At 43.3% G+C, this 27,464-nt stretch overlaps 3 protein-coding genes across 3 annotated transcripts; 1 reads left to right on the forward strand and 2 right to left on the reverse strand.

Moving 5' to 3' along the window:
• Window positions 1–462: 462 nt before the first annotated feature.
• On the forward strand, window positions 463–11,558 carry LOC110540270 (olfactory receptor 51E1). The gene is made up of 2 exons (XM_021627071.2): window positions 463–626; window positions 8,247–11,558. The coding sequence occupies exon 2, from the start codon at window positions 8,289–8,291 to the stop codon at window positions 9,240–9,242; it is 954 nt and encodes a 317-aa protein (XP_021482746.1). The 5' UTR covers window positions 463–626; window positions 8,247–8,288; the 3' UTR covers window positions 9,243–11,558.
• Window positions 11,559–12,314: 756 nt separating this feature from the next.
• LOC132647061 (olfactory receptor 51I2-like) lies at window positions 12,315–13,277 on the reverse strand. The gene has a single exon (XM_060366280.1). The coding sequence runs from the start codon at window positions 13,275–13,277 to the stop codon at window positions 12,315–12,317; it is 963 nt and encodes a 320-aa protein (XP_060222263.1).
• A 9,665-nt stretch (window positions 13,278–22,942) lies between these two features.
• On the reverse strand, window positions 22,943–23,905 carry LOC110542675 (olfactory receptor 51I2-like). The gene has a single exon (XM_021629216.2). It carries the CDS (start codon window positions 23,903–23,905, stop codon window positions 22,943–22,945), a length of 963 nt encoding a protein of 320 aa, XP_021484891.2.
• Window positions 23,906–27,464: the final 3,559 nt, after the last annotated feature.

Here is a 27,464-nt window from a genome sequence, read left to right on the forward strand (position 1 = left end):
GAGGTCCTCAGGGCTTTAGAGGACGGGACCACTGGGTTCCAGGCTCAATAAGGACCTAACCAGCATCCACAAAAGGAAAGGTGGGGAATAAAGAATGTTTCACGATGGAGTTAAGGCTATCAATCACTGGTTTCTGAAGATTTTGTTTGTTTGTTTGTCTTTTCTCTGGCTGTTTGACAGCTTTGTGAAGAAGCTGTGAAAGACTGTTACATACACCACAGATGCAAAAATGAGTTTCTTCTGGCCCTTTCTTACCCTAAGTTCACATTTGGGATTGGTCTAAATATCCCAGCTGACGAAAGTCCATTTTCAAGGGACTCCGGAGACCGTCTACCCGGAGCCCCTCCTTCCCCACAGCCCAGGCGCATCCTTTTAGGATGTGGTAGCTTGGAAGGGAATCAGAGCCACAGCAGGCTGGCGGGGCACATTAGCAGATGGACCTCCGGACCCAGCCTGCACTCCCAACAAGGAGGAGCAGAAAGAGGGAGGCGGGGAGACCAGGAATTAGAGGCCCTGAGCAGACCACAGAAGGAGGTGGAGACTAAAGGCTCTTTTGCAGCCTGCCAGACCTCCTTCAGGAAGAGTGCTAAAGGAAAGGGGACGCAGGCTCTTTCAGGACAGGCGAGGTGAGTACAAGAGGAGGTGTGCATTGGGTGGGGGTTACTTGTAGCTGAGGACTTCTATGACACCTCTTGAGAGGATGAGAAATCTGCCTGTGAAGAATGGGATGTGCTGGGTGGGGTTGGAGATGTGGAGGAGGCCTCTCACCCAAATGACAGGCCGTCGTAGTGATGTGGTGAAAGGAGTGAGGACGTCAAATGCTGCCTAAAGGTAGTTTTCAGGTATCTTCTCTTCATCCCGTGGCTGGTTTGCTGGGGACTGCGGAGAGGCGGGCAGCGGATCTGGGGGGATGCGAATGGAGACAGAACAGATAGGGCTGGAGTTGGACTGGGTCAGTTGGGATTGGGCTGGTTCAGTGTATGGGTCACTAACGTGCTTGAAGCCCAGCTTGTGATGGGAGGGATGTGGTCTGACAACAGCTGTGGCTTTTTGGGGGGAGTTGGTGCTATGGTTGACATCTGGGCTCAGTCGACACTCTATCAAGAGTCAGACTGGTCACTTGCCAAGCTCCAGTTCTGACCTTGACAGATCCTGACTCGATCACAGAACTGAGGTCCAGTTTTTAGCTCATTTAAAATGTGACTTAATGTCTATCCTACCAACAACCCTGCCTTGTATTCTTTGCTTTTAGATGTACTACTGCCCTTGTAGCTTTCTAAATGAGGACTATTCTCTTTCATTTTGGGTCTTTGTCTTTGCTAGAATGAACTTCACACAGACACACACAGACACACACACACAGACACACACAGACACACAGACACAGACACACACACACACACACACACACACACACACACACCAATGACCACGTCTGTTGTTTAAGTTTCTGTAAGGCTACTCAGAGTTATGGCAACGCTCTCAGGCACCCATGACCTGGCCCTTAGCCCTGATCTGGGTTCTCAGTCTCCCTTGCTTTCAGTTATGGCACTTTGAGTTTACTGCTCATGAACTCATAGACTTTTCTTGTTTTAAGATCATTTTCTCCTATGGTCTCCCAAGCCTCCAATACTCTTTCCCTAGGTCTGAGAATGGCTGGCCTGTTCTCACCACAGGCTGCTAAGCTTGCATGTCATCTCCTCTGACACCTGTCTGCACCGGATCTCTGTCCTATCTGTCTGACTTATTTTTAGTCCACTTAAGCTCACTTGAAATTTTCTTATTTATGTCTTTACTTTTTGTCATTGCCAGTACAATGTATGGGCTGCAGGAAAGGTGTGATATTGTCTGTTTATATCCACTGTTTCAGATCCGAACTGTCCAACTAAATGTTGCTGTCTCCTCACCTCACTAAATCCTGACTAACTGCAATCAGTCCTGTAAAGCTTACCTTGATAACAGCACCTCAGGGAGCCGTCTGGGCCTGGAGGCTTTGCGGAGCTATGGCTGCTTTTGTTTCAGAGAGGCTGAGCAGCTCACAGCCTTGCCCTCACGCTCATCACAACACGCCCTGACGCTTGCATGCTTGTTCGGTCTTTCCATGCACCGGGGGGTCCTGAGCTGTGTGCACTGTTTGCTCTGCCCCTTAGGGCCCCTGGTGCTTACTGCACAGCTGGCACTCAGGAGCCATCCAGGCAATAACTGTCGGGTAACAATGAGTGCCCTGAACAAAGTCCCCATCAGGCGGTTATGGCACCACAGACAGCAGTCACAAGCCAGCCTAGCTTCACAGGCTACCAACAACTGCCCCTGCACAGGACGTGTGTGTGTGTGTGTGTGTGTGTGTGTGTGTGTGTGCAAGTGTGTGTTCGGAACCTGAGCCCTAGATGCTCTCTTTCTGGGGTGATTTTAGGGGACCAGACTGACTTGAGTGAGAAGGATATGATAGAAACATCTACTTTTTGAAAATTCCATCTTTCAACTGTTATCTTTGCCATTAAAGACGATAATGATGAACATTCTTTAAGGTTCACCTGCTTCCCCAAACCCAAGCAGGTTTTAGGGCATAGTGGGTGTTGGTAATTTGGGTAGGTGTGGTTCTGGTACTCATATGAAGTGACTCTTCTCAAGCTCCTCTGGGCTGCAGCCCCAGTATTGCCCATTAGGCCTGCCTTCCCTCTCTTGCTTGGGAGTAGGAGCTGAAGGCTCCCAGCTCTGTCTGGGATCTACTCTAAGAATATTCTCTTCTACATATTCTAACAAGGGCTGGAGGTAGCATCAGAGGCTCTCACATGGTTGCCCTGGGTTTGAGACACTGCATTTATCCAAGGTAAGGACAAAGACCACAAATCCCCATCCTCATTCCCTCTTGCCTCTGTGCCCCTTTCACATTTCCCTAAGTAGGAAGAGCTTAGGTATCCTGATCCCTAAAGAAGCTCCTGGACTCAGGTCCTTCATTTTGTATTCCTTAGAGGTAACACAGAAATTATTCCCACAAAACATTCATTATTAAGGGGACTGTGAGAAGGACAGGATAGGTTTGGCATACTGGGAGCATTTGGATTGGTCATCCATAGCTCTGAGTTTTACACTGCTGCCTTTCAGGTAGTATTACTACTGCCCGACAAGGCTCTGAGGTAGAGAACAGAATCCTTCTTTTGTACTGAGGGGTGTGACCGTGCCACAGCCAGGGGAACGGGCTCTGGAAGAGGAGAGTGAGCCATACTCTCATCTAGGAGGCTTAGCCACTGCTCTCTCTTCTGATATACCTGAGTAACCCTCATCTTGCCTTACTCTCAGGCAGATTTTGTCAGCTTCTAGAAGATGCAGTGTGATCAGAGGTAGCCTGAGATAAGAGGTTAGGAGATAGGCTAGGCTGTTTTTACTGTACTGGTCCATTGCTGAGCCCCAGAAATGTCATTTAACCCCCTGGAGTCCCAGTTGTCTTATCTGCCATGCAGGAGGGATGCAGAGAACTCCATCTGTCCTGCGGAGTTGTTCTGAGCTGAGAGATGATATTTATACGCTAGTGAAACACAGGGCCTGGCATTTTGTAGGTGCTCAGTAGACTCTATTAACACCACAAAACAGCAAGTCTGGGCTGGGAGACTGCTTCAGTGTTCTTGGGTCAGAAGAGAGGGCACATAGGCCTGATTTTCTCTTCCACCACTTTTTCCACGGGTCTAGAAGAATGACAGCAATTCTGGTGCAGAATGTGCTTGGGGCTGGCGAGAAGGGCTGAACTGGTATTGGGAGGAATGCTTTAAAGCCAAGGGGAAAGACCGAGACTCCAAAGTGGACTTGGTCTCTGTCATAGGGGTGGTCTGCTGCTCTCCGATTCCTGAGAAAAAGCTAAGATGCCTGGACAGTTCCCAGAGAAACATCCTCAGGACTCACTAAGCTAATTTGATATTTTAGGGAAACATTAAGAAAAGAGTTATTCCTTTGGGATTAGGATAGTGTGTGGGCTTTCTAAAAAAAAAAAAAAAGTAAATAAATAAGAGAAAAAATCTTTCTTAGTTTATTTTTTCTTGGTTTTGTTTCATTTTTTAAAACAAATCAAGTTTGTTCTAACTTTCTGGGAAGCTCCCAAGCATCTGTTGAGTGAGGACAAGCAGCTCTAAGTGTGAGCTGGTGCTCAGCCCCACGGCCTCCTGGAAGCTGTCCCATCTCTGCTGTCTTCTGGTGAACTGTAGAACTGTCCAGCTGTGCAGCTAAGGGGTGCCATCTGGGTTGTCCAGGTCCTTCCCTTCCCTTCCCTTCCCTTCCCTTCCCTTCCCTTCCCTTCCCTTCCCTTCCCTTCCCTTCCCTTCCCTTCCCTTCCCTTCCCTTCCCTTCCCTTCCCTTCCCTCCCCTCCCCTCCCCTCCCCTTCCCTTCCCTTCCCTTCCCTTCCCTTCCCTTCCCTTCCCTTCCCACCTTCATGGAATCTGAGGTCCAGATCTCATTTTGTGCTGCCAAGGTACCTCCCTCTCAGGCCAGCTGACTCTTCCCTGTTTTGATTTCACTTCTACCCTGGTGTCCATTCTTGCCGCTGTGAGAAATTGTTTATATTCATACACACATGGATGCATATGTGCATAGAACGGGCACATAAAGATGTGGGGTGAAGGTGAACTGGAAAAAAGAAAATTTTATTTTATATATTTTCACTAATTTTAAATGTTACATGCTGTTTGATTATTCTATAATGACCTTTGACATAACTGATTTCCCATAAGCTCACAGTAGCACTATGAAGTTGTTATTATCTGAGATAACAGTAACAGTTTAATAATTTACTGCCCCAAGAGCTGAGGCCAGGACTCATGTTTCTACCCCAAATGATTCTACTGACATCATCAGTTGCTCCACAGAGGCCATAAAATTCCACATGTTGATTCATGACTTTTTCCCAATTTGCTTCCTAATGCAGCTTATTTTAATCTTGGGACTCTGCCATCTCTCCCGAGTCTGTTATGCGAACTGCCGGGTGGCATGGCTGCCTGGCTCGCTAGAATCCTGGAATCTTCCTGCTAAGGCCTCCGGATGGAGACTCCCAGGGACGGCTGCCCCGGGCACAGATTATGTTGCGTATCCTCTCGGCACTTACTGCAGCTGCTTTGTGCTTTGTTTTTGTTATTTACTTCTTTATTTTCTGTTATTTTTATTTTTATTTTTTATTTCCTCACATGCCCTTTGGATCCATGGGTGTGTTGGTTGTTCCTAAAGATTTCTGTTCTTCCTTTAAGGCTATCCCGTACTGGCTGTGTGTAAGCTCTTTCCTGCCTCTCCGTTCTCTGAGGTTCGGACATCTGGCAGTCCCACCTGCCCCTTGCCTGTGTTATCTGCATGAGATGTTCACCAAGGGATTCTTCTATTAGTAAACCGCATCTCATTATGAGTGAGAATAATTTGATGCTAATTAATAAGTGGACTATTGTCGGTGGTATTAAAGAATTTTTGATGGGGGGGTAAGTGTTTCTTATTATCAGGAGAGTACGTTCATGATAGAAGACCCCAAAACAAAGTTATTTAGGAATACAGAGCAGGAAATGGTTAAACATACCCTAGGGAAAGAAGCTTAGGAAAATTAACATGAGAGAGAGAAAATAAATGAGGACGTGAAGAATACATATGGGATCAAATCCAGGGTTTCCAGCATGGTAGGCGAGCACTCTATCGGCTGGGCCACACCTCCAGCGCTTACCCAGGTATTTTGCTACAGGCAGTGTCCTGATTTCATCTGGCCAGTTGTGCTGTTGTGCAGATAAGGAAGCTTACACTGGAGCATGGTTAGCCTCCTGGTATCAGCTTGTGTAACCAGTTATCGACATCAGGGGAAAAAGAAACAATGTTATAATTTTTGTACTCAGAGTATGTGAGGTTTAAACACTTCGCATTCATGATCTCATTTTATTCTCACGGTGCTCTCACTAGGCAGGAGGGGAACTAATATTTTGAGAGATGAGGAGACTGAAGCTTAGAAATGGTATATGATACGTTGATTAACACTGCTCCCAAATGAGGTGACCACAGGACTGATCCTGAAGCTCAGTGTTTTGACAACCATTCTGTGAGATCTTAGCTTTGCGCAAGAAGAATTTATAAGCTCAGCAGGCAACCAGGTAGACCCTTCCAGAATTATACACATAGTCTACAAAAGAGAACTCAGGCATCACTCAATATATTTGGGGGTCAAAAGTTTATAGATAGAAAAATAGATTCGCTATTAAAAAGATTGAGATAGTCTGGGAAGGGAGTATAGACAAAGAACACCAAAGATAAAATTCTGTATAGCCTTGTCATTTAAGGGTATTGTGAAGAGTCAGGCAGGGGAGGGTGAAGATGGAGACAGGATAACAGGAACAGGTGATTAGAGAGAAAGAAGCACCAGACAGGAGAAGGAGTGGTTTTAAGCAGCAGGGGGCCGGGTCACTACAAACACAGCTCAGGAGAGTGAGAGGTAAGGATGACCTCGCAACTTGGCCTGAAGTTGTAGGGCAACTTCTCTGCTTTAACTTTTTCCTTTTTATCAGACTGAATCGAGCTCTGTTATCCTCTTGTCTGAAATACATGCTTTTCGTGTTCTTCTACCGATCTCTGTCTGCAGGGGGCCACCTCTCCACGAGAGCTCAGTGGTAGAACAAAGCTTATTGCACATCCTGAGCCTGAAAATGATCTAAATAGGTCTGGAACCCAGGAATTAGCACTGCCTTACACAAGACTTCTTTCAGGTAACCTATAAAAGTCCTCATCTCTGCACTGGAGGAGGCAGAGGCAGGTGGATCTGTGTGAGTTCAAGGCCAGCCTGGTCTACAGCCAAGGCTACACAGAGAAACTCCGTCTCAAAAAGAAAACACTGCCATTCCAGTTTTCATAGGCTAAATATATGTTTCTATGTAAGTTTATGAATTTGTGTACTGACACACCTATACATACACATACATCAAATCAGCCCTCAATATTTGTGGACTCTACATCTATACCGCCAGTCAACCATAGGCTGACATTAGTTGGAAAATCATTGTGCTTTGGGGGCATTATTAAACAAGATGAGAATTCCTTGAGCAGCAACGCCTTGACAGTAGATCTGCTAGCTGAAGAGGCTGCTGGTGACTGTAGGGGGTTATCAATGTGGCCAGACTAAGGGGAAGGATGAGTTATCTTCCAGGTAGGGCAGGGCCAGAGGCTACAACATTTTATCAACCTACTCAGGGTGACATACAATTTGAAGCGTGTGACCTGCTTATTTTCTGAATTTCCATTTAATATTTTCGGCCTTCAGCTGGACACAGTTGATTGAAATAAACTAACTGGAAGTGGAAGTATGGCTACAGGGAGAGGTCTGCGCCTCTTGAGGAGTGCTCCCTTGAGGAGCCCTAGGAAGCAGTGCGGTATGGGACAGTTCAGGGAGGCTGAGCAAGGCCACAGTCTCAGTTCTAGACCGACATCAACGTCCTTAGGAAATTCTGAAGTTGTATTACCGCGCTGGTGTGCCGACTGGAAGGCTCCCCTGTTAGCAGCTTCCTAAGTGCTCGGCATTTTAAACGGGGTCTAGCTGAGACAGCAGTGGGTCTCCTAAAGCTACTTCTCTCTTTCTCTCTTTTTTTTGATGTTATGCAGAGCAAGTGTAAACTCTCAATTAGCTATCTGGGCAAACTAATTTCAAGCTACTTTATCGGAATAGGTTTTATTACAATAAAATAGATGTTATTAAATTAATATTGAAATGACTTCTGTGTACTGGCTATAATGTTAAAGTTACGATTACATTAGTGATCACGTCAGAGTTCACTGTCAGCTGATGTTACGATTGCCATTTACACGATAATCACCTTAGAATGGACTGATTGTGGTCAAAGCTACAGTAAGTACTCAAAAGTTTTCATTTGCTGTTTCTCCATCCACAGTTTCATTTTCTAGGAATGGACAATGGCTTAGATGGTGAATATGATCAATATTAAACATAAGGAGTCTGAGTATAAGATACCACAGAGGATGTGAGTACCTTTAGTCTGAGAGAACTATATGATTAATAATGTCAGAATGCCATCTTATTATTTCACTAAATACGCAGGTAGGATTAAGGTAGAACTGAGTGAATTCTCACCTGGTGCTTGATGGACAGTTAGATAGGAGTTAGGGTAGGCTCAGGGTTTGGATGGACAATGGAATTAAAGTTTTGTGATAGACTAGGACACTAGATCAGGGGTGGGTGACACTGCGATTTCAGAGGACCTGACAACGATGTGTCTTTGTGTTTCAGCTTCCACCTGCATGGTACTGGCTCCATTTCAGTCCCTTCAGCATGGTGGGCACCAACAGCAGTGGCTCGAGCGCCACGTACTTCATCTTAATAGGCCTCCCAGGACTGGAAGAGGCTCAGTTTTGGTTGGCTTTCCCACTGTGCTCCCTCTACCTTATCGCTGTGCTAGGCAACTTGACAATCATCTACATTGTGAGGACAGAGCACAGCCTGCATGAACCGATGTATATCTTTCTTTGTATGCTCTCTGGCCTGGACATCCTTATTTCCACCTCATCCATGCCAAAAATGATGGCCATTTTTTGGTTCAATTCCACTACCATCCAGTTTGATGCTTGTCTGGTTCAGATGTTTGCCATCCATTCCTTGTCTGGCATGGAGTCCACAGTGCTGCTGGCCATGGCCTTTGATCGCTATGTGGCCATTTGCCATCCTCTTCGCCATGCCACCGTGCTCACATTGCCTCGCGTTGCCAAGATTGGTATGGCTGCTGTGGTCAGGGGTGCTGCGCTGATGGCTCCCTTACCTGTCTTCATCAAAAGGCTGCCTTTCTGTGATTCCAACATCCTTTCTCATTCCTACTGCCTACACCAAGATGTGATGAAGCTGGCATGTGCTGACATCCGTGTCAATGTCATTTACGGACTCATTGTCATCATCTCTGCCATTGGCTTGGACTCGCTTCTCATCTCCTTCTCATATTTGCTTATCCTTAAGACTGTGTTGGGCTTGACACGTGAGGCTCAGGCGAAAGCTTTTGGCACTTGTGTGTCTCACGTGTGTGCTGTCTTCATATTCTATGTGCCTTTCATTGGATTGTCAATGGTGCACCGTTTCAGCAAGAGGCGTGACTCTCTGCTGCCTGTCATTATGGCCAACACATATCTGCTGGTTCCTCCTGTGCTCAACCCCATTGTCTATGGAGTAAAGACAAAGGAGATCCGGCAGCGCATCCTGCGTCTTTTTCTTACGATCACACACACTTCAGATCGCTAGGAATCCACGATGAAACCTCCCTCCATCTAAAGTTCTGTAATTCATACTGTAATATCAGCATCTTGGAAGACAGTATTAAGAAAACAAATCTTTCTTAATTCAATCATAGCTCAGATCTTTCAAAGACGAAACTGGCTGTGGAGTTTCTACGTGGAATGAAGCAACACCTGAAATCTACATTTTCTAATACCATAATCCCTTTTGTTTTTCTTGGCACGATTATTAAGATCAAGTCCTGTGTTTTGAAAGCTATTACATCCAATTTCATCACCACTCCCAAATCTCAATTCAGTTCACTGATGATGCCCACAAGTGAATGCTCACAGTGACAAATGCGTACAGCATTCTGAGGTGGATCAACACATCCTAAAATGTTCATCAAAGGCATGACAAAAAGAAAATAAACAAAAGACTAGAATAAAATTATACAACCTGGATTAAAACTCCAATTTCCTCGTCAGAATCCACAACGACTTTGTATTTCTAAGACGTTATAACTGGATTCCTTATTCAAAACAATCTTGAAAGAGATAATTGTTTTTCTTCTAGGTCCCAGGCCAGAAAAAACACTACATTTGCTTACAGTATGAGATGACACACTTTGTTATGACAGTTGTCACAGTCATGAAAGCACTTTTATGTATTTAAGTTTATCAGCTTGTTGTGTGCACCCTGATGGCACCAATGGGGAAACTGATATTTCATGGGCATCAGTGAATTGATCATGGAAGCTCAAAAATGGAAGAAAAAAAAAGAGTTTTCATGTGTAATCTTACGTTATGTAGAAGAATTGTTAGACAAGCTGGCAGGATGTTGAACTGGGAATTTTCAGAGTCTTTCACTTTTTTTGGAGGAGGCATTTGGTCCTTTATTTCCACCTACCTACCTAGTGCTGTTTTGAGGAATTTCCTATCAATAGAACTCATGCCAGTAAACATTGCTTCATGCCTAGCCTAGTCTTCACTGTGCTTGCACAATGGAAACAGCGTGGTAAGCTGCAGATTCCCTGTTGTCTGAGGGATGCTTTAGGAAAAACAGTTGAGAATATCCAGCAGTTTGTGGTGGTGTAAAGAGTGGATTAGTCGCCACAGAGTCAAGAGCAGGAGCATGAGACCAAGTAGGCTAAAGGACACTGTAGGTCACATGGCTAACTAGGAAGTAAGACTAGGGAAAACATGGGTCTGTACAACACGAGGAGCACATACACAACCAAACGCCACAGATGTCCAGGGCTGTAGGCAATGAGGAAACAAGCACTGAATTCTTACCAACTGTCCTTACCATGGAGATAGCCGTGAGCCTACCTAGGTCCTAGTATCAAGTCACAGCATTTCCAGGGGTGGGCTGGACACTCACTGTAGGAGCCAAGTGGGAGTAGATTGATCAGGGATTGAGATCATTAACTACAGAAAAGTCATAGTAAGGTCTAGGGTATTCTTGGTGAGTATGAGACGCAGGCAGCAAAGTGGGCGCAGGGTAGAACTTCCTAGCCATGGCTAGCAGCACAGAGAGCCCACTTATATATCCAACTTCTTTGCTGTACTCCAGACATATAAGGATTGTGTGTATGACAAAACTGACTAGGGCAAGGTGAGGGGTGGCCAAAGGAAATAGCATGAAATGTACTCAGTGCAAGATTTGATCACTTTGAACTGAGAGGAGGAAGGTGGATAATCATTCATTGTCTAGAAGTGCTCTGACATTGCAGTTAAAAGAAAGACAATGAAAAGTATCAGAGAAACATGATTTTCTTAATTGCAATGTGTTCACTGTAAACAAAAATCACAGACTTTCTGAAAATATAAAAGAAATTAAAACATAATGAAAATCTTCAATCTGTTACTCAAAAGAATTGAAAAGCCGTTGGTGTTTATTCTTCCAGGGTTTAGTATGAATTTGCCTGCATACTTCTGTTTGGACATATGATAAGTTTTTTTGTGTGTGTTTTTCTTTTGGTGATTTTTTTGAGAAAGACTGTGATGATGAAGTGCAGGACAGCCTCAACTCACTGTGTAGAAAGACTGTGATGGTGTGGTTGAGGACAGCCTCAACTCACTGTGTAGCTACGGATGACCTTGGACTGTTGATTCTCTCGCAGGCACCTCTCAAGGGCTGGAATCGATCCCACGTTGTTTCTGCTTTATATTTATATTTGCAGTCCCTTTGGAGTTATTCATAGATAATGCTTGATGAATGCATCAATTACAGTGGCCAATTAATTATTTTTTGTAGGGAAAGAGTTAGTACTTTAGGTTTCAGAAGAGATTCCAAGTCACTCTGGTCTGGCACAGGTACTTACCACAGCTCCAATCTGTAATTAATATTAGTGATTACTGCAAAATAAAATATTTAACAAAATATTTTTAAAGATAAATAATCTTTATTTATTAGGTATAAATAAAGGAACTTAGAATATTATCTTAAGTCATGTATAAACTAGCTTTATTGTCTCCATTTTTTCCTTCAAATACTGAACAATAGTTCTGTTATATATAATTTACAGTGTCATCTACATTACACACATACACACACACACACACAATCACACGTGTATAAAACAAATGGTAGAGCATGGAGGAATGAAATAGTGTTGTCTCTTCCATGAATGTATTTATGTAAAATGTGCAACCTTTTCCATATGGTTCTATTTTTCATTATCTCTTTCAATTTCTGCATGACCTAGAAAAACTGATTTTTTTCTGAAAACAAAAAAATTATCTTCTTTATGTAAGCTTTCCAACCTTCTCAGGTAGGTTCTGTCAACTACTGATTTATATTTCTTAGTGATCTTTTGCACGGAGATTTATATGACACTTCTTGGTCCATAGCATGATTGTATCATATGCCCTTTTCCTGGTATTAAGTGTAAACTTCTGGAAACAGAAGAAAATGTTTCATGGATTTATCAGTCTTTAATCTTCATCATTGCATCTTTACAAAGTAAACAAAACACACATTTGTAACAGGAATAAGGCAGAATGTCTTCTTGTAATCTCAGCACAACTAAAAATTTTCAGTGTTTGCTATGGCATGTCTTTTATTTTATCCAATTTGTGACATATTTAAAGTTCATTAGCCTTGGACTTTCCTACTTATCACTCTGAGCATGGCCCCCCTGATAGGCTTGGATTTGACGCTGTAGATGATGGGGTTGAGCACGGGAGGAACCACAAGGTACACATAAGCAACAAGGGCATGAACAATGTGGGGCAGGTGCCTACCAAAGCGATGGATCATGGACACACCTATGACTGGAATGTAGAAGACCAGGACAGCCAAAATATGGGAAACACATGTGTTGAGCGTCCGGACACGCTCCCTGGGAGAGGCTAGCCCCACCACTGTGTGAAGAATCAAGGAATAGGACATGACAATAAGCAGGGAGTCTACACCCACTGTGGACAGAACCACATAGAGTCCATAGAGGATATTGACAGTAATGTCAGCACAGGCCAGCTTCATGACGTCAGCATGGAAGCAGAATGAGTGAGACAGGAGGATCTTTCCAGGGCAGTAGTTCAGTCGCTTCAACAAGAAGGGCAGTGGTAAGAGGGACAGGGTAGCTCGGGAGGTAATGGCCACCCCAATTCTGATGATGACATTGTTAGTGAGGACAGATGCATAGCGCAGTGGGTTGGAGATAGCCACAAAGCGGTCAAAGGACATGGCCAAGAGCACTGAGGACTCTACCACAGAGAAGAAATGCAGGAAGAACATCTGTATCAGACAAGCATTAAAGCCAATGAAATGATAGTCAAACCAGAGCACAGCCAGTGTGGAGGGCAGCGTGGACAAGCTGAGGCCCACATCACTTAGGGCGAGCATGGACAGGAAGTAGTACATGGGCTGGTGTAGGCTGTGGGTCCTCCTCACAGCCAGGAGGATGAGACAGTTTCCAGTGAGTGCCACAGTGTACATGGAGAAGAAGGGGATGGAGATCCAGCCATGGACAGCTTCTAGCCCTGGGATGCCAGTCATGAAGAAAGAGTCTGGCTGGAAGAAGGAGATGTTGAGGAAAGGCTGGGAAGGGAGCATCCTTTGGGCGAGCCAAGGGTTCCCAGGAGATGCGATGGCCTCAGTCTGCACGGACGCTGAACATACCCAGGATGAGAGGGAACAATGCAGTAGAGTGGAGTCAAAAGTCTCACAGTCAAGTTTCACTAGTTCACCCTTCCATGTATACAAGAAAAATATTTATAACAAAATCATTGCAGACTCTACGTTATGTTCTATTGAGTATGGTAATGTCTCACCTGCACTTTTCTCATGTCTTCATGAAAAGTACAGGCGCTTTTGAAGATATGGCCCCTCTCAAACATAAGGTTGGGCAGTTGGAGTTATGAACTGTACTATGCTCATGAAAAGCTTCTTGTCCCCCACATTAACGCCTCGTCTGATCTGATGGACCCAGGCTCCATGTGCTATGAAGCAGTGTACAGAATAGGGCCTCTACTGACCTCACCAAGATCTACTTCTTTGTCCAAATTGAGGACCTTTTGTATCCTTGTGCTTAGAAGGAAATGAGAGTTCATGTTCGGTAAGAGGTAAAGAAAATTAAACCGTGGAGATGGAATAAAGGAAGTTTATTTTTATTGAGTTCTAGAAACCCTATAAAAAGTCTGACTGCATGAGAAATTACTGTGCTTTTCCCACAGTTTTGCACTTTTTAAGCTATTACAAAGCTCATCTGTTTATGTTGCACTTGGATTTTCTATGACACATTTTTGACATATGCCAAAAAAAAAGAATCCATGATTCATACTTAGCATTTTGAGACTTTTTTTTTTGATAAAGAATCAAGAGACTTTGGAAAAGGCCACATTTCCCTACCCACTGTACAGATGAGAAGCCCTGGGCTGGAGAGCTCTCAGTGACCTACCTCTGCTGGCTGGCCCATGTATCATTGTCTTGGAGTTTGACTCCTAAGTCTTTTTCCAAAAGCAATACTGTCTCCAGTAGCCTGTCCTGATGACACAAAGTCCTTGACCATCGGTCTGCAGTAGAGAACACTACAAACGTTGGTTCTTCTGTGAGGCGCCATGAACTTGCTGCAGTTCTCAGGGCTTTCACCAGCTGGGACTCATTTCATCGCACAGCTGCTGTGAAATGTAGACTTTAGGAGGCTGCTCTGCCTATGTTGTGCATGGTGATTGATGTTCAGGGATGCGACTTGCTCCTGTCACTCTGCTTTGAACACCCTTTCGGTGGTTCCCTGTGCAGTCTGGTAGGATGCTTGTGGTATGCCTTGGGCAGTCCTGTGATGAAGCACATTGCACACACTCTGTTAATTCTGGGTGGACTTTGTCCTGACCGGATTCTTCAGCCAAGCAGATCATATTTTAGTTTATAAAAAAGTCCCTGTTATTTATATTTGGGATTTTGTGTTCTTTCTGTATTCTTCCTTTGATTTTTCATGTGGCTGGGCTCCTCATTCCTTTATAGAGTAAACACTATTTTCTCAGAGAGCATTTGGATGACTCTGGCCTCAGTGATGCCCTTATCTATATCTCCTCCCCCGCCTTTGTTATTCTCACAGGATATACTCTTATTTTCCTGTAAGAAACTGAATTGATTTTGCATTTCACGATTACTTCTTTCCATGATGATTTTTATGTCTATTTTACTAGATTAAAACCCCATGAATGTGTCAACTGGAAGGCTTCATCCGTTAACTGGTAACTGTCGCCTGGTGCACTTCCTGGACAGACTAAAGTCACCTTCAGCATTTATTGGAATGAATGACTACTGAGGAGATAACCAAACGTTATACACGTGAAAGAAAAGCAAATGAAAGTTAGAGGTAAAGAGGTGGTGAAATGCGTCAAGGGCCAGAACGGTGCCCCCAGGCATCAGGTAGTGGAACCGAGGGTGTGTTTCGAAGAAGAGGGGATTGGAACCCAGCTCAGGAAATCATGCATCGCACTGTGGGATGGACATAGTATGTTAGATTTATAGTTGATTACACATAGAAGAAATCTCCAAGAAAAGTCCAGCTTAATTTCTTTTTTTTTTTTTTTTTCAATGCAGTTTATTCAGGAACATTGAACAATCCTCGGACCCCGGGGAAAGCCAGCCCACAGCTTAAATAGCCTCTGGGTAGCCAACCCAGGCGTGCCACGGGGGCAATGCAGATAGGTCCACATACATGGAAGCAAGCCAGATCCTCGGCCTTAGCCAAATGTGGAATTGTTCGTGACAGAGAGCACTCACCATCGGGAAGGTGGAAGGCGGGAACCAGCTCCATCTTTAAGGCATAGCATTCCGCAGCTCTCTACAGTTCCCCCTTTTTGTTTTAGACGCATCAGGCAAGAGTAGAGGTCTGATCTCTGATATTAGAAATAAATTGGGACTTTGTACAGATGTTCATTTAGGTGTCATCCACCCAAAGAGCATCAGACCCGTCCAATACCTTTTTCTCAGAGGCGGGACCTGGGGCATCAACCCGCATGCAATCAGACATGCTCTTCTCTGGGTCCAAAGCGGCTGACCCTGAGTGCAGTGCTTAGCCTCGCATCCTGAGCGTATCATTTTAGCTTTTTATGGTATCCAACCATGCTTGGGGAGAATGTCCTGCTTCAATGGCTGTAAAGGCCTGAATGATCATGGCTGCATCACACTGTTGTGAGACTCTAATCTTGCATATATACCACAGGCAAACCAAGGAGACCAACACCAGAAGGCCTGCTAACACTCCCATGCCCGCCCATTCCTTCAGATGATTCATGGCTGCAGCAATCCATGATGATAATCCTGTGGCTAGTCCTGCGTCCAAGATGGTTGGTTATCATGTCAACTAAGAATCTCAAATATTTTATCTGGGTTCTATTTTAAGAAGCCTGCTGGGGTTACAGACAGACACATGTGGCATTATAGTGTATCTTCAGACAGTCTCCCCAGAGTTACGTCTGTTGGACATCTCATGGATTCATCTTCTTAGCCCCTTGTACCTTTCCTCTGTACTTTCCCATCACTCAATCCAAAGGAAACTGTTCATTAGCTTTATTTCTCACTTTTGTTTCAGGGACACTGCTGGTCCTGTTCTCACCCTTGACTCATTCCACCATCTCTCTTTACTTTCCTTACAGGTATCTTAAGTTGTCTGAACCAACCGATCCTCATGAGTCATTGCCTTTAAGTCGCTACTCTCCTGGTAAACTGGATTTCGTTATCATCTTCTCTATTTGTCCATCAGTGCTTTAGCTGACACACAATATTAACTTTTGAGTACAAGCCTCTGGAATTGGAATACGTGAGATAACTTTAGCTACGTGTGTCTTCCACTTGTGAAGTAACAACAACAAACAGCTCTAAGTATGCAAAGTGATTTTAACAATTTTTAAATGGAGAGAATTAGAGAAAAGTTTTTGGGCTTCAGCCATTCTGCTGTATTATTGTATTACACTGGGCATATTCAGGGCACATAGTCAGCTCTGAGTGAAAAATGAATCCAACAACACTACCATTATTTACAGAATAAAACTCCTATTGAGTTGAAAGAAATAATCTCAACGCTGTTTGGTATCAAGTGCCTTCCTTCCTTCCTTCCTTCCTTCCTTCCTTCCTTCCTTCCTTCCTTCCTTCCTTCCTTCCTTCCTTCTTTTCCTAAGTAAACGGTTCTTCTTCTACTTCACAAGCTCTGTTAGATACCAGCATCATTTTCTCTTCCTTGTCCCAGTTTTCTTCATTGTAAAACACAGGCATGAGCCAGATTATTACTTGAACTCTGGCACTTGGTAATTATAGATCTACTTACTGTTTATAAAATTCAATCAGCCAATCAATCAACAAACCAATCTTTCTTTTCCATCTCTTTACATTGCTCTTATTTTGTTCTTTTGAATCTTCTTTCTTAAGATTTTCTAATCTACGCTAACTCCCAAGTTTTTTTCTTTCCAATTACTAATTCATGCCTGTGAAAGTGCCACACACCCACTTACACGGCAGTTTCTGAGCTCAACAAGTTTGGCTATTAAAAAAGCTGAAAGTCTGATTCTCTTTGATAAAGCTCCATTTCACAGTATGGTACACATGATGGTTAATTTCCTGTACTAACTTGGCTAAATTATAGTACCAGTTTTGGCCAAACAGTGTTCTAGAGATTTCTATGAGTAAATGTTTTTTTTTTTTTTTTAAATAAAAAATTAACTTTTGAGTCTTTAGACTTTGAAGAAAGACCACTCCTCTCTGTTTTATGTGTGGCCTCTGTTAATCAGAAAGAGGGTAAACTGAGGTTTCCCTGGGAGACTGGGACCCTGGTCCAGGTGGCCTCGAGGTACAGTGTACACATCAGCTCTCCCCAAGTATCCAGCTCGTCCTGAATAATTCTTACCAGAGTCCCCATAACTGCTTGAGCCAGCTTCTTGCTCCTGTCCCAGTTCTGGTTTTCCTTGGAACATTGACTAATATATAGTCAATATACACACTAGAAATTCAGTTGTTTTGGTGAACAAATAAACAATGAACTGGAGGAGTCTGGGACCATGTTGGTATATTTCCAAGTATGGATACTTTCACTTAAAAAATATTATGTTGTAGTCTAGACAGGAACCACTTGAGTGGTCTCCTTTAAGCATTTTTTTTTGGATCAACTGTATGGACATTTTGGTTTGGAACTCAGCTGGAATTTCTGGGCTCTTCTTAAACCTAATACCTAGGTCTCTTTATTTCTTTCTGGCCTCTACCTTTGGTATTTCTTTTCCTTGAGTTTGGGATGCAGAAGGGAGAAAAAGAATCCTTCCAGCACTCCAAAAATAGAGGAAAGCCCAATTGTGAGCCCTGATTACTCACCTTGGCTGTGATACTGGTCAAATCTGCTGTACCACACCCCATAGAACACAGAACCTTCTTTAGTTAAGACATTCTTCTTTTATTCTGATTCAGAAAAATGTAGCCAGACTCAAGGGAACATGGGATTTGAGTCACAGGAAAACTTGTCTGTGCTCAGCTCCGCCCCTGGGATGTTGCTGAGGGTATTTGTTGAGAGGTTAAGTTTTGCCCTGTCTCCACTTTCTCAAAAGTAAAGACAGTTTATTGCATACTGTACCTCTTACTGCCAAGTAATTGCTACAGCACGTATCAATCCTCTTTGGCTTTAGATATAACGCTTAAGAAAAATTACTTAATCCATTCCCTATGTAATGTAGCAGAGTATCAGCTATGAGAGGACCCTGGAGCAGAAAGATTTGCCTCTGAGTCCATGTGCTCTATAACATGTGTGGCATGTGAAAGGGAAAACTATGGTGCCAATTGTAACAGGAATGTGTGGAGTCTCCATCAAAGCCTAACCTAATACCTACTAGTTACAGACACGCAAATCAGGGACATCAACCTCACTGACTTGGAGGTGGTTAACGAGTGATCACCATTAGAATATAAAGCAGGTGATACTAGATTCTGTATGAATGGACCGAGATAGTGTTAGAATCTCATTTATTTTGAGAGTGGAGCCTGACCCAGGGACAGATAATTGCTCATGCTTGAAAACTGGTATACACATTTGAGGCAGTCTGAGAAAGTTCTGCTCATCCCAGTCCCATCTCTCAGTTCTACCTTTCTGCCGCTCAACTCTTCTCCACTCATATTGAACCACTTGCTCTTCCATGTAGGGAGAGGGCTTTCCTTACGTCTCTTCCCACATCCATTTCTCTTCTTATCCATGTCAGTTCAGATTTCAACATCTACTAAATATATTTTCCACTTTTTTTCAGGAGCCCAGTTAGAGCTCAGAAAATTCCAAACGTTCACAAATGTGCTATTTCCCTCCTTCCCGATCTTAGCCTGTATCAGCAGTGTTCTGCTTGTCATCACGTGTCCTTGCTTAGTACCCCTCCCCTTCTTCAATGGACTGTGAGGTTCTCCAAGAGAAAAATGAGTTTCTTTTCACTTCTAAGACCTTAAGAACTTAAAAATATGTATAAATAAAACATTTTCTTTCCTTTTTAAAAAGTTCTTTGTTAATTACACTTTATTCACTTTGTATCCCCTCTGTGGTTCCCTCCCTCCTCCCGTCCCAATCCCTCCCTCCTCCACCCTCTGCATGCCTTGCATGTCCCTCCCCAAGTCCACTGATAGGGGAGGTCTTCTTTCTTTCTTTCTTTCTTTCTTTCTTTCTTTCTTTCTTTCTTTCTTTCTTTCTTTCTCTCTCTCTCTCTCTCTCTTTCCTTCCTTCCTTCCTTCCTTCCTTCCTTCCTTCCTTCCTTCCTTCCAGGAAGTTCTTTCTTTCTTTTCTTTATTAATTACACTTTATTCACTTTGTACCCCCCCTGTGGTTCTCTTCCTCCTCCCGTCCCAATCCCTCCCTTCCTCCACCCTCTAGGGGAGGTCTTCTTTTCCTTCCTTCTGATCCTAGTCAATTAGGTCTCATCAGGAGTGGCTGCATTGTCTTCTTCTGTGGCCTGGTAATGCTGCTTTCCCCTCAGGGGGAGGTAATTAAAGAGCAGGTCAATCAGTTCATGTCAGAGACAGTCCCTGTTCTTATTACAATGGAACCCACTTGGATACTGAAGTACAGAGGGTTACATCTGTGCAGGGGTCTTCAATTATCTCCATGCATAGTCCTTGGTTGGAGTATCAGTCTCAGGAAAGACCCCTGGGCTCAGATTTTTTGCTTTTGTTGCTTTCCTTGTAGAGTTCCTGTCCTCTCTAGATCTTACTGTTTCCCACTTCTTTCCTAAGATTCCCTGCACTCTGCCCAAAGGTTGCCCATAATTCTCAGCATCTGCATTGATAGTCTGCAGGGCAGAGCCTTTCAGAGGTCCTTTGTGTCAGGCTCCTGACTTGTTCCCTCTTTTCTCCTTCTTCTGATGTCCATCCTCTTTGCCTTTCTGGATAGGAATTGAGCATTTTTAGCAAGAGTCTTCCCTCTTGATTAGTTTCTTTAGGTGTACAGATTTTAGTAGGTTTATCCCATATTATATGTCTATATGAGTGAGTATATACTGTGTGCATCTTTCTGCTTCTGGGATAGCTCACTCAGGATGATCTTTTCCAGATTCCACCATTTACCTGCAAATTTCAAGATTTCCTTGTTTTTTATTGCTGAGTAATATTCCATTGTGTAGATATAACACAATTTGTGCATCCATTCCCCCACTGAGGGGCATCTGGGCTGTTTCCAGCTTCTGGCTATTACAAGTAAGGTTGCTGCAAACATGGTTGAGCAAATGTCCTTATTGTGTACTTGAGAATCTTTTGGATATATGCCTAGGAGTGATATAGCTCAATCTTGAGGAAGCACTATTTCTAGTTGTCTGAGGAAGCGCCAGATTGCTTTCCAGAGTGGTTGTACAAGTTTACATTCCCACCAGCAGTGGAGGAGGGTTCCCCTTTCTCCACAATCTCTCCAGCATGTGTTGTCACTTGAGTTTTTGATCTTAGCCATTCTTATGGGTGTAAGGTGAAATCTTAGGGTCATTTTGATTTGCATTTCCCTGATGGATAATGAGGTTGAACATTTCTTTAAGTGTTTCTCTGCCATTCGATATTCCTCTATTGAGAATTCTCTGTTTAGTTTTGTACTCCATTTTTTAATTGGATTACTTGATTTTTTTGCTGTTTAACTTCTTCAGTTCTTTATATATACTGGATATTAGTCCTTTGTCAGATATAGGGTTGGTGAAGATCCTTTCCCAATCTGTAGGTAGTCGTTTTGTTCTGACAACAGTGTCCTTTGCTTGACAGAAGCTTTTCAGTTTCATGAGGTCCCATTTATTGATTATTGCTCTTAGAGCCTGTGCTGTTGGTGTTCTGTTCAGGAAGTTGTCTCCTGTTCCAATGGGTTCAAGGCTCTTCCCCACTTTTATTTTAAGCGGTTTAGTGTGTCTGGCTTTATGTTGAGGTCTTTGATCCACATGGGTTTTAGTTTTGTGCAGGGTGATAAGTATGGATCTATTTGCATTTTTTTACATGTAGGCATCCAGTTAGACCAGCACCATTTGTTGAAGATGCTGTCTTTTTTCCATTGAATGGTTTTGGCATTTTTGTCTAAAATCAGGTGTCCATAAGTGTGTGGATTTATTTCAGGGTCGTCTATTTGATTCCATTGATCCACCAGTACCATGTAGTTTTTAGTATTGTTGCTCTATAGTACAGCTTGAGATCAGGGATGGAGATACCTCCTGAAGATCTTTTACTGTAGAGAATTGTTTTAGCAATTCTGGGTTTCTTGTTGTTCCATATGAAGGTGAGAATTTTTCTTTCCAGGTCTGTAAAGAATTGTGTTGGTAATTTGATGGGAATTGCATTGAATCTTTAAATTGCTTTTGGTAAGATGGACATTTTTACTATATTAATCCTGCCAAGCCATGAGCATGGGAGATCCTTTCTTCTAATTCTTTCTTCAGAGATTGGAAATATTTTTCATACAAATAAAACATTTTCTTTAAGCCTGACTGTTTAATATGCAGCTCAGGACCTCATGTGAGTTGACATAACCAAATATTGTAGATGTAGAAAATTTGGCGATGGTAATTATGTTTCTGAATGCTCGGTGAACAAAATAATATTCAAGATGAAACAAATACATGCTATCATACAACAAATCCTAATGTGTACTGTCTGGAACATGTTGGCTCAGATGCGAGCCTACTGCGTGTTTTGAGTTGTGCATCCAAATACACAATTAGTGTATCTTTGGATTGTATAATGCTGGAATTTGAAACACTTCTATTTGAGTTACTGACTTCAGCTTAGTGAAAGGAATATAATGAATACTGTCTTGGAGTGCAATTTCTGAAATCACCCTAAGTATATTTCTGTCATTTTACCCTATTTGTTTATAAAGCAATGTTTTATAAAATAGAAATGTCACTTAGCTCTGAAAAAATTTTAATGATACTTTTTAGTCTGCAGTTTGAAATTCTCAGTTGAGACTTAATTGTTGTGAAAAAATATTTTATTAGTATCCAAATTTGTTTTCATGTTAAGAAGTGGTAAAATTTATGTTTAATACAGAATGTCTTAATACACATTTTCCATGGTTTATTATCAGTAAATTTTGGTTTCAGTTCTTATTTTATATACATGCATGCTCAGGATTGTGTAGAAATTTCCCAGGTGAAAAGGATAAGAATAGAATAATTCCAAAAAAGCTTATTATAATGAATAACTGAGAAGTTCAGTCACTAGAATGTAAACCCTTTATTGGCATTTACACCATATTGTGCCATATTATTTCATGTATAACTCTCCTAGCAATAGTATAATTATTCGCATTTAGTCATAAATTCACATTTATCCACACAGCAATAAACAGATAAAAACGTATTCACTTGCTTACCCATGACTCTGTACATACTTTTAATAATGTACCACTATAGTATATTAAATGTTTTTATATTTAGACATTTTGGATATGTACTGCAATGTAAGGTCCATAAACCAAACACAATGTGGGAACCATTTTTCTGTTCCTGGAATCTAAAATAGGGCCAGAAAACATTGGATTTAAGAAAATATATGTGACATAAGTAAGATAACAAATGAACATTACCCATTTCCAGATCAGAGACTTTAGCTCAGTAATAGGGGCTTGAATGGCATGTTAGGAGCCTGCGATATGTTCCCCAGAACCACAGAAAACAATAATTTTCATTGCAGTATTACACTTACCATTGTTGGTAACATAACCAAGCCATGGGCAAGACTTGATCCACCAAGTTTGGTGTTTTTGTCCCCAACAACTTTCACAGGCTCCAGTGTCATCAGGTACGGTCTCTTCCTCTCAGCACTCTGAGCATGGCCCCCCTGATAGGCTTGGATTTGACGCTGTAGATGATGGGGTTGAGCACGGGAGGAACCACAAGGTACACATAAGCAACAAGGGCATGAACAATGTGGGGCAGGTGCCTACCAAAGCGATGGATCATGGACACACCTATGACTGGAATGTAGAAGACCAGGACAGCCAAAATATGGGAAACACATGTGTTGAGCGTCCGGACACGCTCCCTGGGAGAGGCTAGCCCCACCACTGTGTGAAGAATCAAGGAATAGGACATGACAATAAGCAGGGAGTCTACACCCACTGTGGACAGAACCACATAGAGTCCATAGAGGATATTGACAGTAATGTCAGCACAGGCCAGCTTCATGACGTCAGCATGGAAGCAGAATGAGTGAGACAGGAGGATCTTTCCAGGGCAGTAGTTCAGTCGCTTCAACAAGAATGGCACTGGGAATAGTGACAAAGTGGCTCGAGCTACAATGGCCACCCCAATTCTGATGATGACATTGTTAGTGAGGACAGATGCATAGCGCAGTGGGTTGGAGATAGCCACAAAGCGGTCAAAGGACATGGCCAAGAGCACTGAGGACTCTACCACAGAGAAGGAGTGTAGGAAGAACATCTGTATCAGACAGGCATTAAAGCCAATGAAATGATAGTCAAACCAGAGCACAGCCAGTGTGGAGGGCAGCGTGGACAAGCTGAGGCCCACATCACTTAGGGCGAGCATGGACAGGAAGTAGTACATGGGCTGGTGTAGGCTGTGGGTCCTCCTCACAGCCAGGAGGATGAGGCAGTTTCCAGTGAGTGCCACAGTGTACATGGAGAAGAAGGGGATGGAGATCCAGCCATGGACAGCTTCTAGCCCTGGGATGCCAGTCATGAAGAAAGAGTCTGGCTGGAAGAAGGAGACATTGGAGTAGGACTGGGAAGGGAGCATCCTTTGAAACAGCCAAGGGCTCTAGGAAAATGTGATCTCTTCAATCTTGGAAGAAACCTTAGTTAAAAAGATGAAGTTGATGCAAAAAATATCTGGTGTAATAACTGTTGATCTGGGTTCAAGCATGAACATGACAGATGTGAAGCAGATTTAGAAAGTTTAAAAGGAAAAAATACTTCTGAGGAGGGAAAACAGGACCGGTGCGATGGCTCAGTGGAAGGCACTTGTTGCCGAGCCTGAGGACCTCAGCTTGTTCCTAGAGCCAATGTGGCGGAAGCAGAGACCCAAACCGTCAGTCTGGCCTCAGATCTACACGTCTTCTCTGTGGCATATACCCCCCACTAAGTAAATTAATAATCATCAGGTTATTATATGTTCATATTATTGTAAATTTCATACCCGTGAGTACCAAAGTAATGGTGAAAGGGCTTCCGTGAGACGGAGCTCTGCAAGGAGCTGAATCACTTGCTCTCTCGGACCCCTCACTACGATGCTGTTGCTGACTCTGCATCTTGTTGTCATAAAACAAAAGCAATGATCCCTCTTTATAGATGTGTCATAACAATAGGACTAGAGAACTTTTCTTTTCTACAAACTCAGTGAAATGATGGGAGCCCATCAAAGGCCAATAAAATGAGAGAAAATGATGTTTTGCAAAAATATTAATTTTGATTCATAGTTACCAATTTAGAGAAAATAAAGAAAGGGGCAGGAAATCAGGCTTGCTAAGACACCCACCGACAGAAAAATTCCAATTAAGGATAGGCAAAGTGACAGGTCAAAATTTCTCCCACAAATAAATTGTTAAAGAAATAACAACAAAAAGAAGTGATGGCATCTACTTCTTTTAATTTGACTTCTCCAAAGCCTATAGAGTTTTAAAGGAACGTGTTTCTACAATCAGCTAAATAGAGTATGCGACTGCAGCTGGGCATGGTGGCACACACCTTTAGTCCCAGCACTCAGGGAGGCAGAGGCAGGCGGATCACTGTGAGTTCGAGGCCAGCCTGGTCTATATAGTGAGTCCAGGACAGCCAAGGCTACACAGAGAAACCATGTTTAAAAAAAAAAAAAGAAAAAAGAAAAAAGAAAAGAATATGTGACTGTTTTGAGGAAACTAAATGCAACATGTGAACAAAAAAGTGTCTTTTTAGAGGAGGCGTAGGTGGGTGGGGATGTAAATCGATGCTAGTTTTTTGGGGATGCTCTATCTTGGTATGGTTATGATAGTTCAGCCATGCTTTAGTGTATAGATGTTTTAAGATATCAATGTATTTCAAGCTGATTGAAGGGTGAAGAGTGGCCATGACTGATAGCTGTGCCACTGGACGCAGCTTTGAAGATACCCATGTCCCAGGAGCTTTCATTATACACATTAGAAAAATAAATACTGTTCTGTGATTATAAATAAAAAAAGAGATTGAAATGTGGAGAGCTATGTAAAACTACACTTTCCCCAAAACCTTCCTCGTGGTAGCAAGCTATGACCTCCTCACAGTGGCAGAGGAGCAGGATGGAACAAAAGCTATTGTTCATGGTAAAAACAGAAGAGAGGAGGAAACCGGCACAGGCGGTTTCTTTTTTCTATCCTGTTCTTGAAGCAGCTCGCCAGATTCAAGAGAATTAAGAAGTTGAAGCTGGTAAGAAGAAAGGCGAGGAGACTGACAATAGAGTGACGGCAGGCACAGGAGCAAACGTCCTGCAAAGGTTCAGAAGACGCGCGGGGGGGCGGGGGGGGGGGTGGACGACAGAGAAATGAGAGGACCACACTGAAAACCGGCAGCTTGAGAGTTCTGGCTGTTAGCTTGATGCTGCACCAACCGCTATGCATGCTGGGAAGGGCGAGGGGCGCCCCAGCGGGAAGAGTAAAAAGGAATGTTTCTGTATAGAGGGCCACTGAAAGGCTCTACCCTGCAGGGTATCGAGGCAGATGCTGAGACTCATAGTCAAACTTTGGGCAGAGTGTGGAGAATCATATGAAAGAAGGGGGAGATAGTAAGACCTGGAGGGGACAGAAGCTCCACAAGGAGAGCAACAGATCCTAAAAGTCTGGGCACAGGGGTCATCAAGATTGCCTGGAACCCCTGCACAGAGGTAGTCTATGGCAGTTCAGTATCCAAGTGGCCTCCATTGTAATGGGGACAGGGACTGTCTCTGGTATGAAATCAGTGGCCTGCTCTTTGATCACCTCCACCGATGGGGGAGCAGCCTTACCAGGCCACAGAAGATGACAATGCAGCCAGTCCTGATGAGATTTGATAGACTAGGATCAGAAGGAAGGGGAGGAGGACCTCCCCATCAGTGGACTGGGAGAGGGACATGGGTGGGGGAGAGGGAGGGTGGGATTGGGAGGGGAGGAGGGAGGGAGGTATACAGGGGGGATACAAAGTGAATAAACTGTTTTCTGGAAGCAATGTAATATTTAAAATGAAAAATTTAATAAAATCTAAGTGAAAATTAAAGAAAGAAAAAAGAATCAAATGAGAAACAGTGCACTCAATGGAATAATATACTGAATGCTTAAATAAATACGTTAAAATTAAAAACCAAACCAAACAAAACCCTGCCAGTGCTGACAAGGGCAGCCGAGAGGACGGACAAATGCTCAGATGGGAAAGGAACCAGATACGCTTCTCACCCACTCCCTCTTCAGATAATCCTAGAGATACAGCGGGAGTTTCACATTCACATCTGAGCTATAAACTCCAGGCTTTGACTAATCAGTCTGATAGTTTCTACTATTTCTAGTTCCAGAAAATTTCTTTCCTTGGTACCAGCCCTCCTCTGATTCATCTCACCATTTGAGGTGAGGCACCCCTGCCACTAAGGTGGGAAGTGAAGAAAAAGCCGTTCTGGGCCTGGGCACTCACCTTGGCTGATGTTCCAGGGTGTTCTGTCTGCAACGGAGAGACGGAGATTTATTTCCCTGCATGAGGAGCTGTGGCAGTAACATCTGTCTTCAGGGAAATTGGAGGCACAGAGGTGTCATTTTATTCAGGTCCTTGGGGAATGGAAAAGTTGGAACTTGCTTTGAATCCCAGAGAAAGGGAATTCCAGATCACAGACTTCACAGCAACCCATCAGATCTAAGTTGTCTTCAGACACTAGGACCATCATTTGAGTCTAAAATCCATTCCACAAAATTTCTGAAGGCTCCTCTGGGCCAGTGCACAGGATGGAAACTCTGTGGGGTTTGCCTGACTTTGTGTAGAGTAGGGTAGGAACAATGGCTTTGGAGCCCAGTGCTGGCCCAAACAGTCTAAGGGAGTCTGAGAAAACTTTAGAGGAAGTAGGTAGGCACGGATAGACTTCCAAACAGCCCAGTCTGTGCTGAGTTCTCAGCTCTCATTCTGAAAGGACCAGGAATGAGATTTTGAATTTCCTAAGTGATTCTGCCAACACTCTTAACCAATCAAGCAAGTTCCAAAAATGTTAAAATTTGAACTAAAAAATCTGAGCACAGGGGTCCTTCCTGAGACTCATACTCCAACCAAGTACCATGCATGGAGAGGACATAGACCCCCTTACAGATTTAGTCCATGGGCAGCTCAGTGTCCAA

This window comes from Meriones unguiculatus, chromosome 14 (genome assembly GCF_030254825.1).
Source record: "Meriones unguiculatus strain TT.TT164.6M chromosome 14, Bangor_MerUng_6.1, whole genome shotgun sequence".
Lineage (NCBI taxonomy): Eukaryota > Metazoa > Chordata > Mammalia > Rodentia > Muridae > Meriones > Meriones unguiculatus.

What these genes read in the sequence shown, in the direction of transcription:
- LOC132647061 (XM_060366280.1), bottom strand. Translation starts at nt 13,277, where the DNA reads ATGCTCCCTTCCCAGCCTTTCCTCAACATCTCCTTCTTCCAGCCAGAC.
- LOC110540270 (XM_021627071.2), top strand. Translation starts at nt 8,289, where the DNA reads ATGGTGGGCACCAACAGCAGTGGCTCGAGCGCCACGTACTTCATCTTA.
- LOC110542675 (XM_021629216.2), bottom strand. Translation starts at nt 23,905, where the DNA reads ATGCTCCCTTCCCAGTCCTACTCCAATGTCTCCTTCTTCCAGCCAGAC.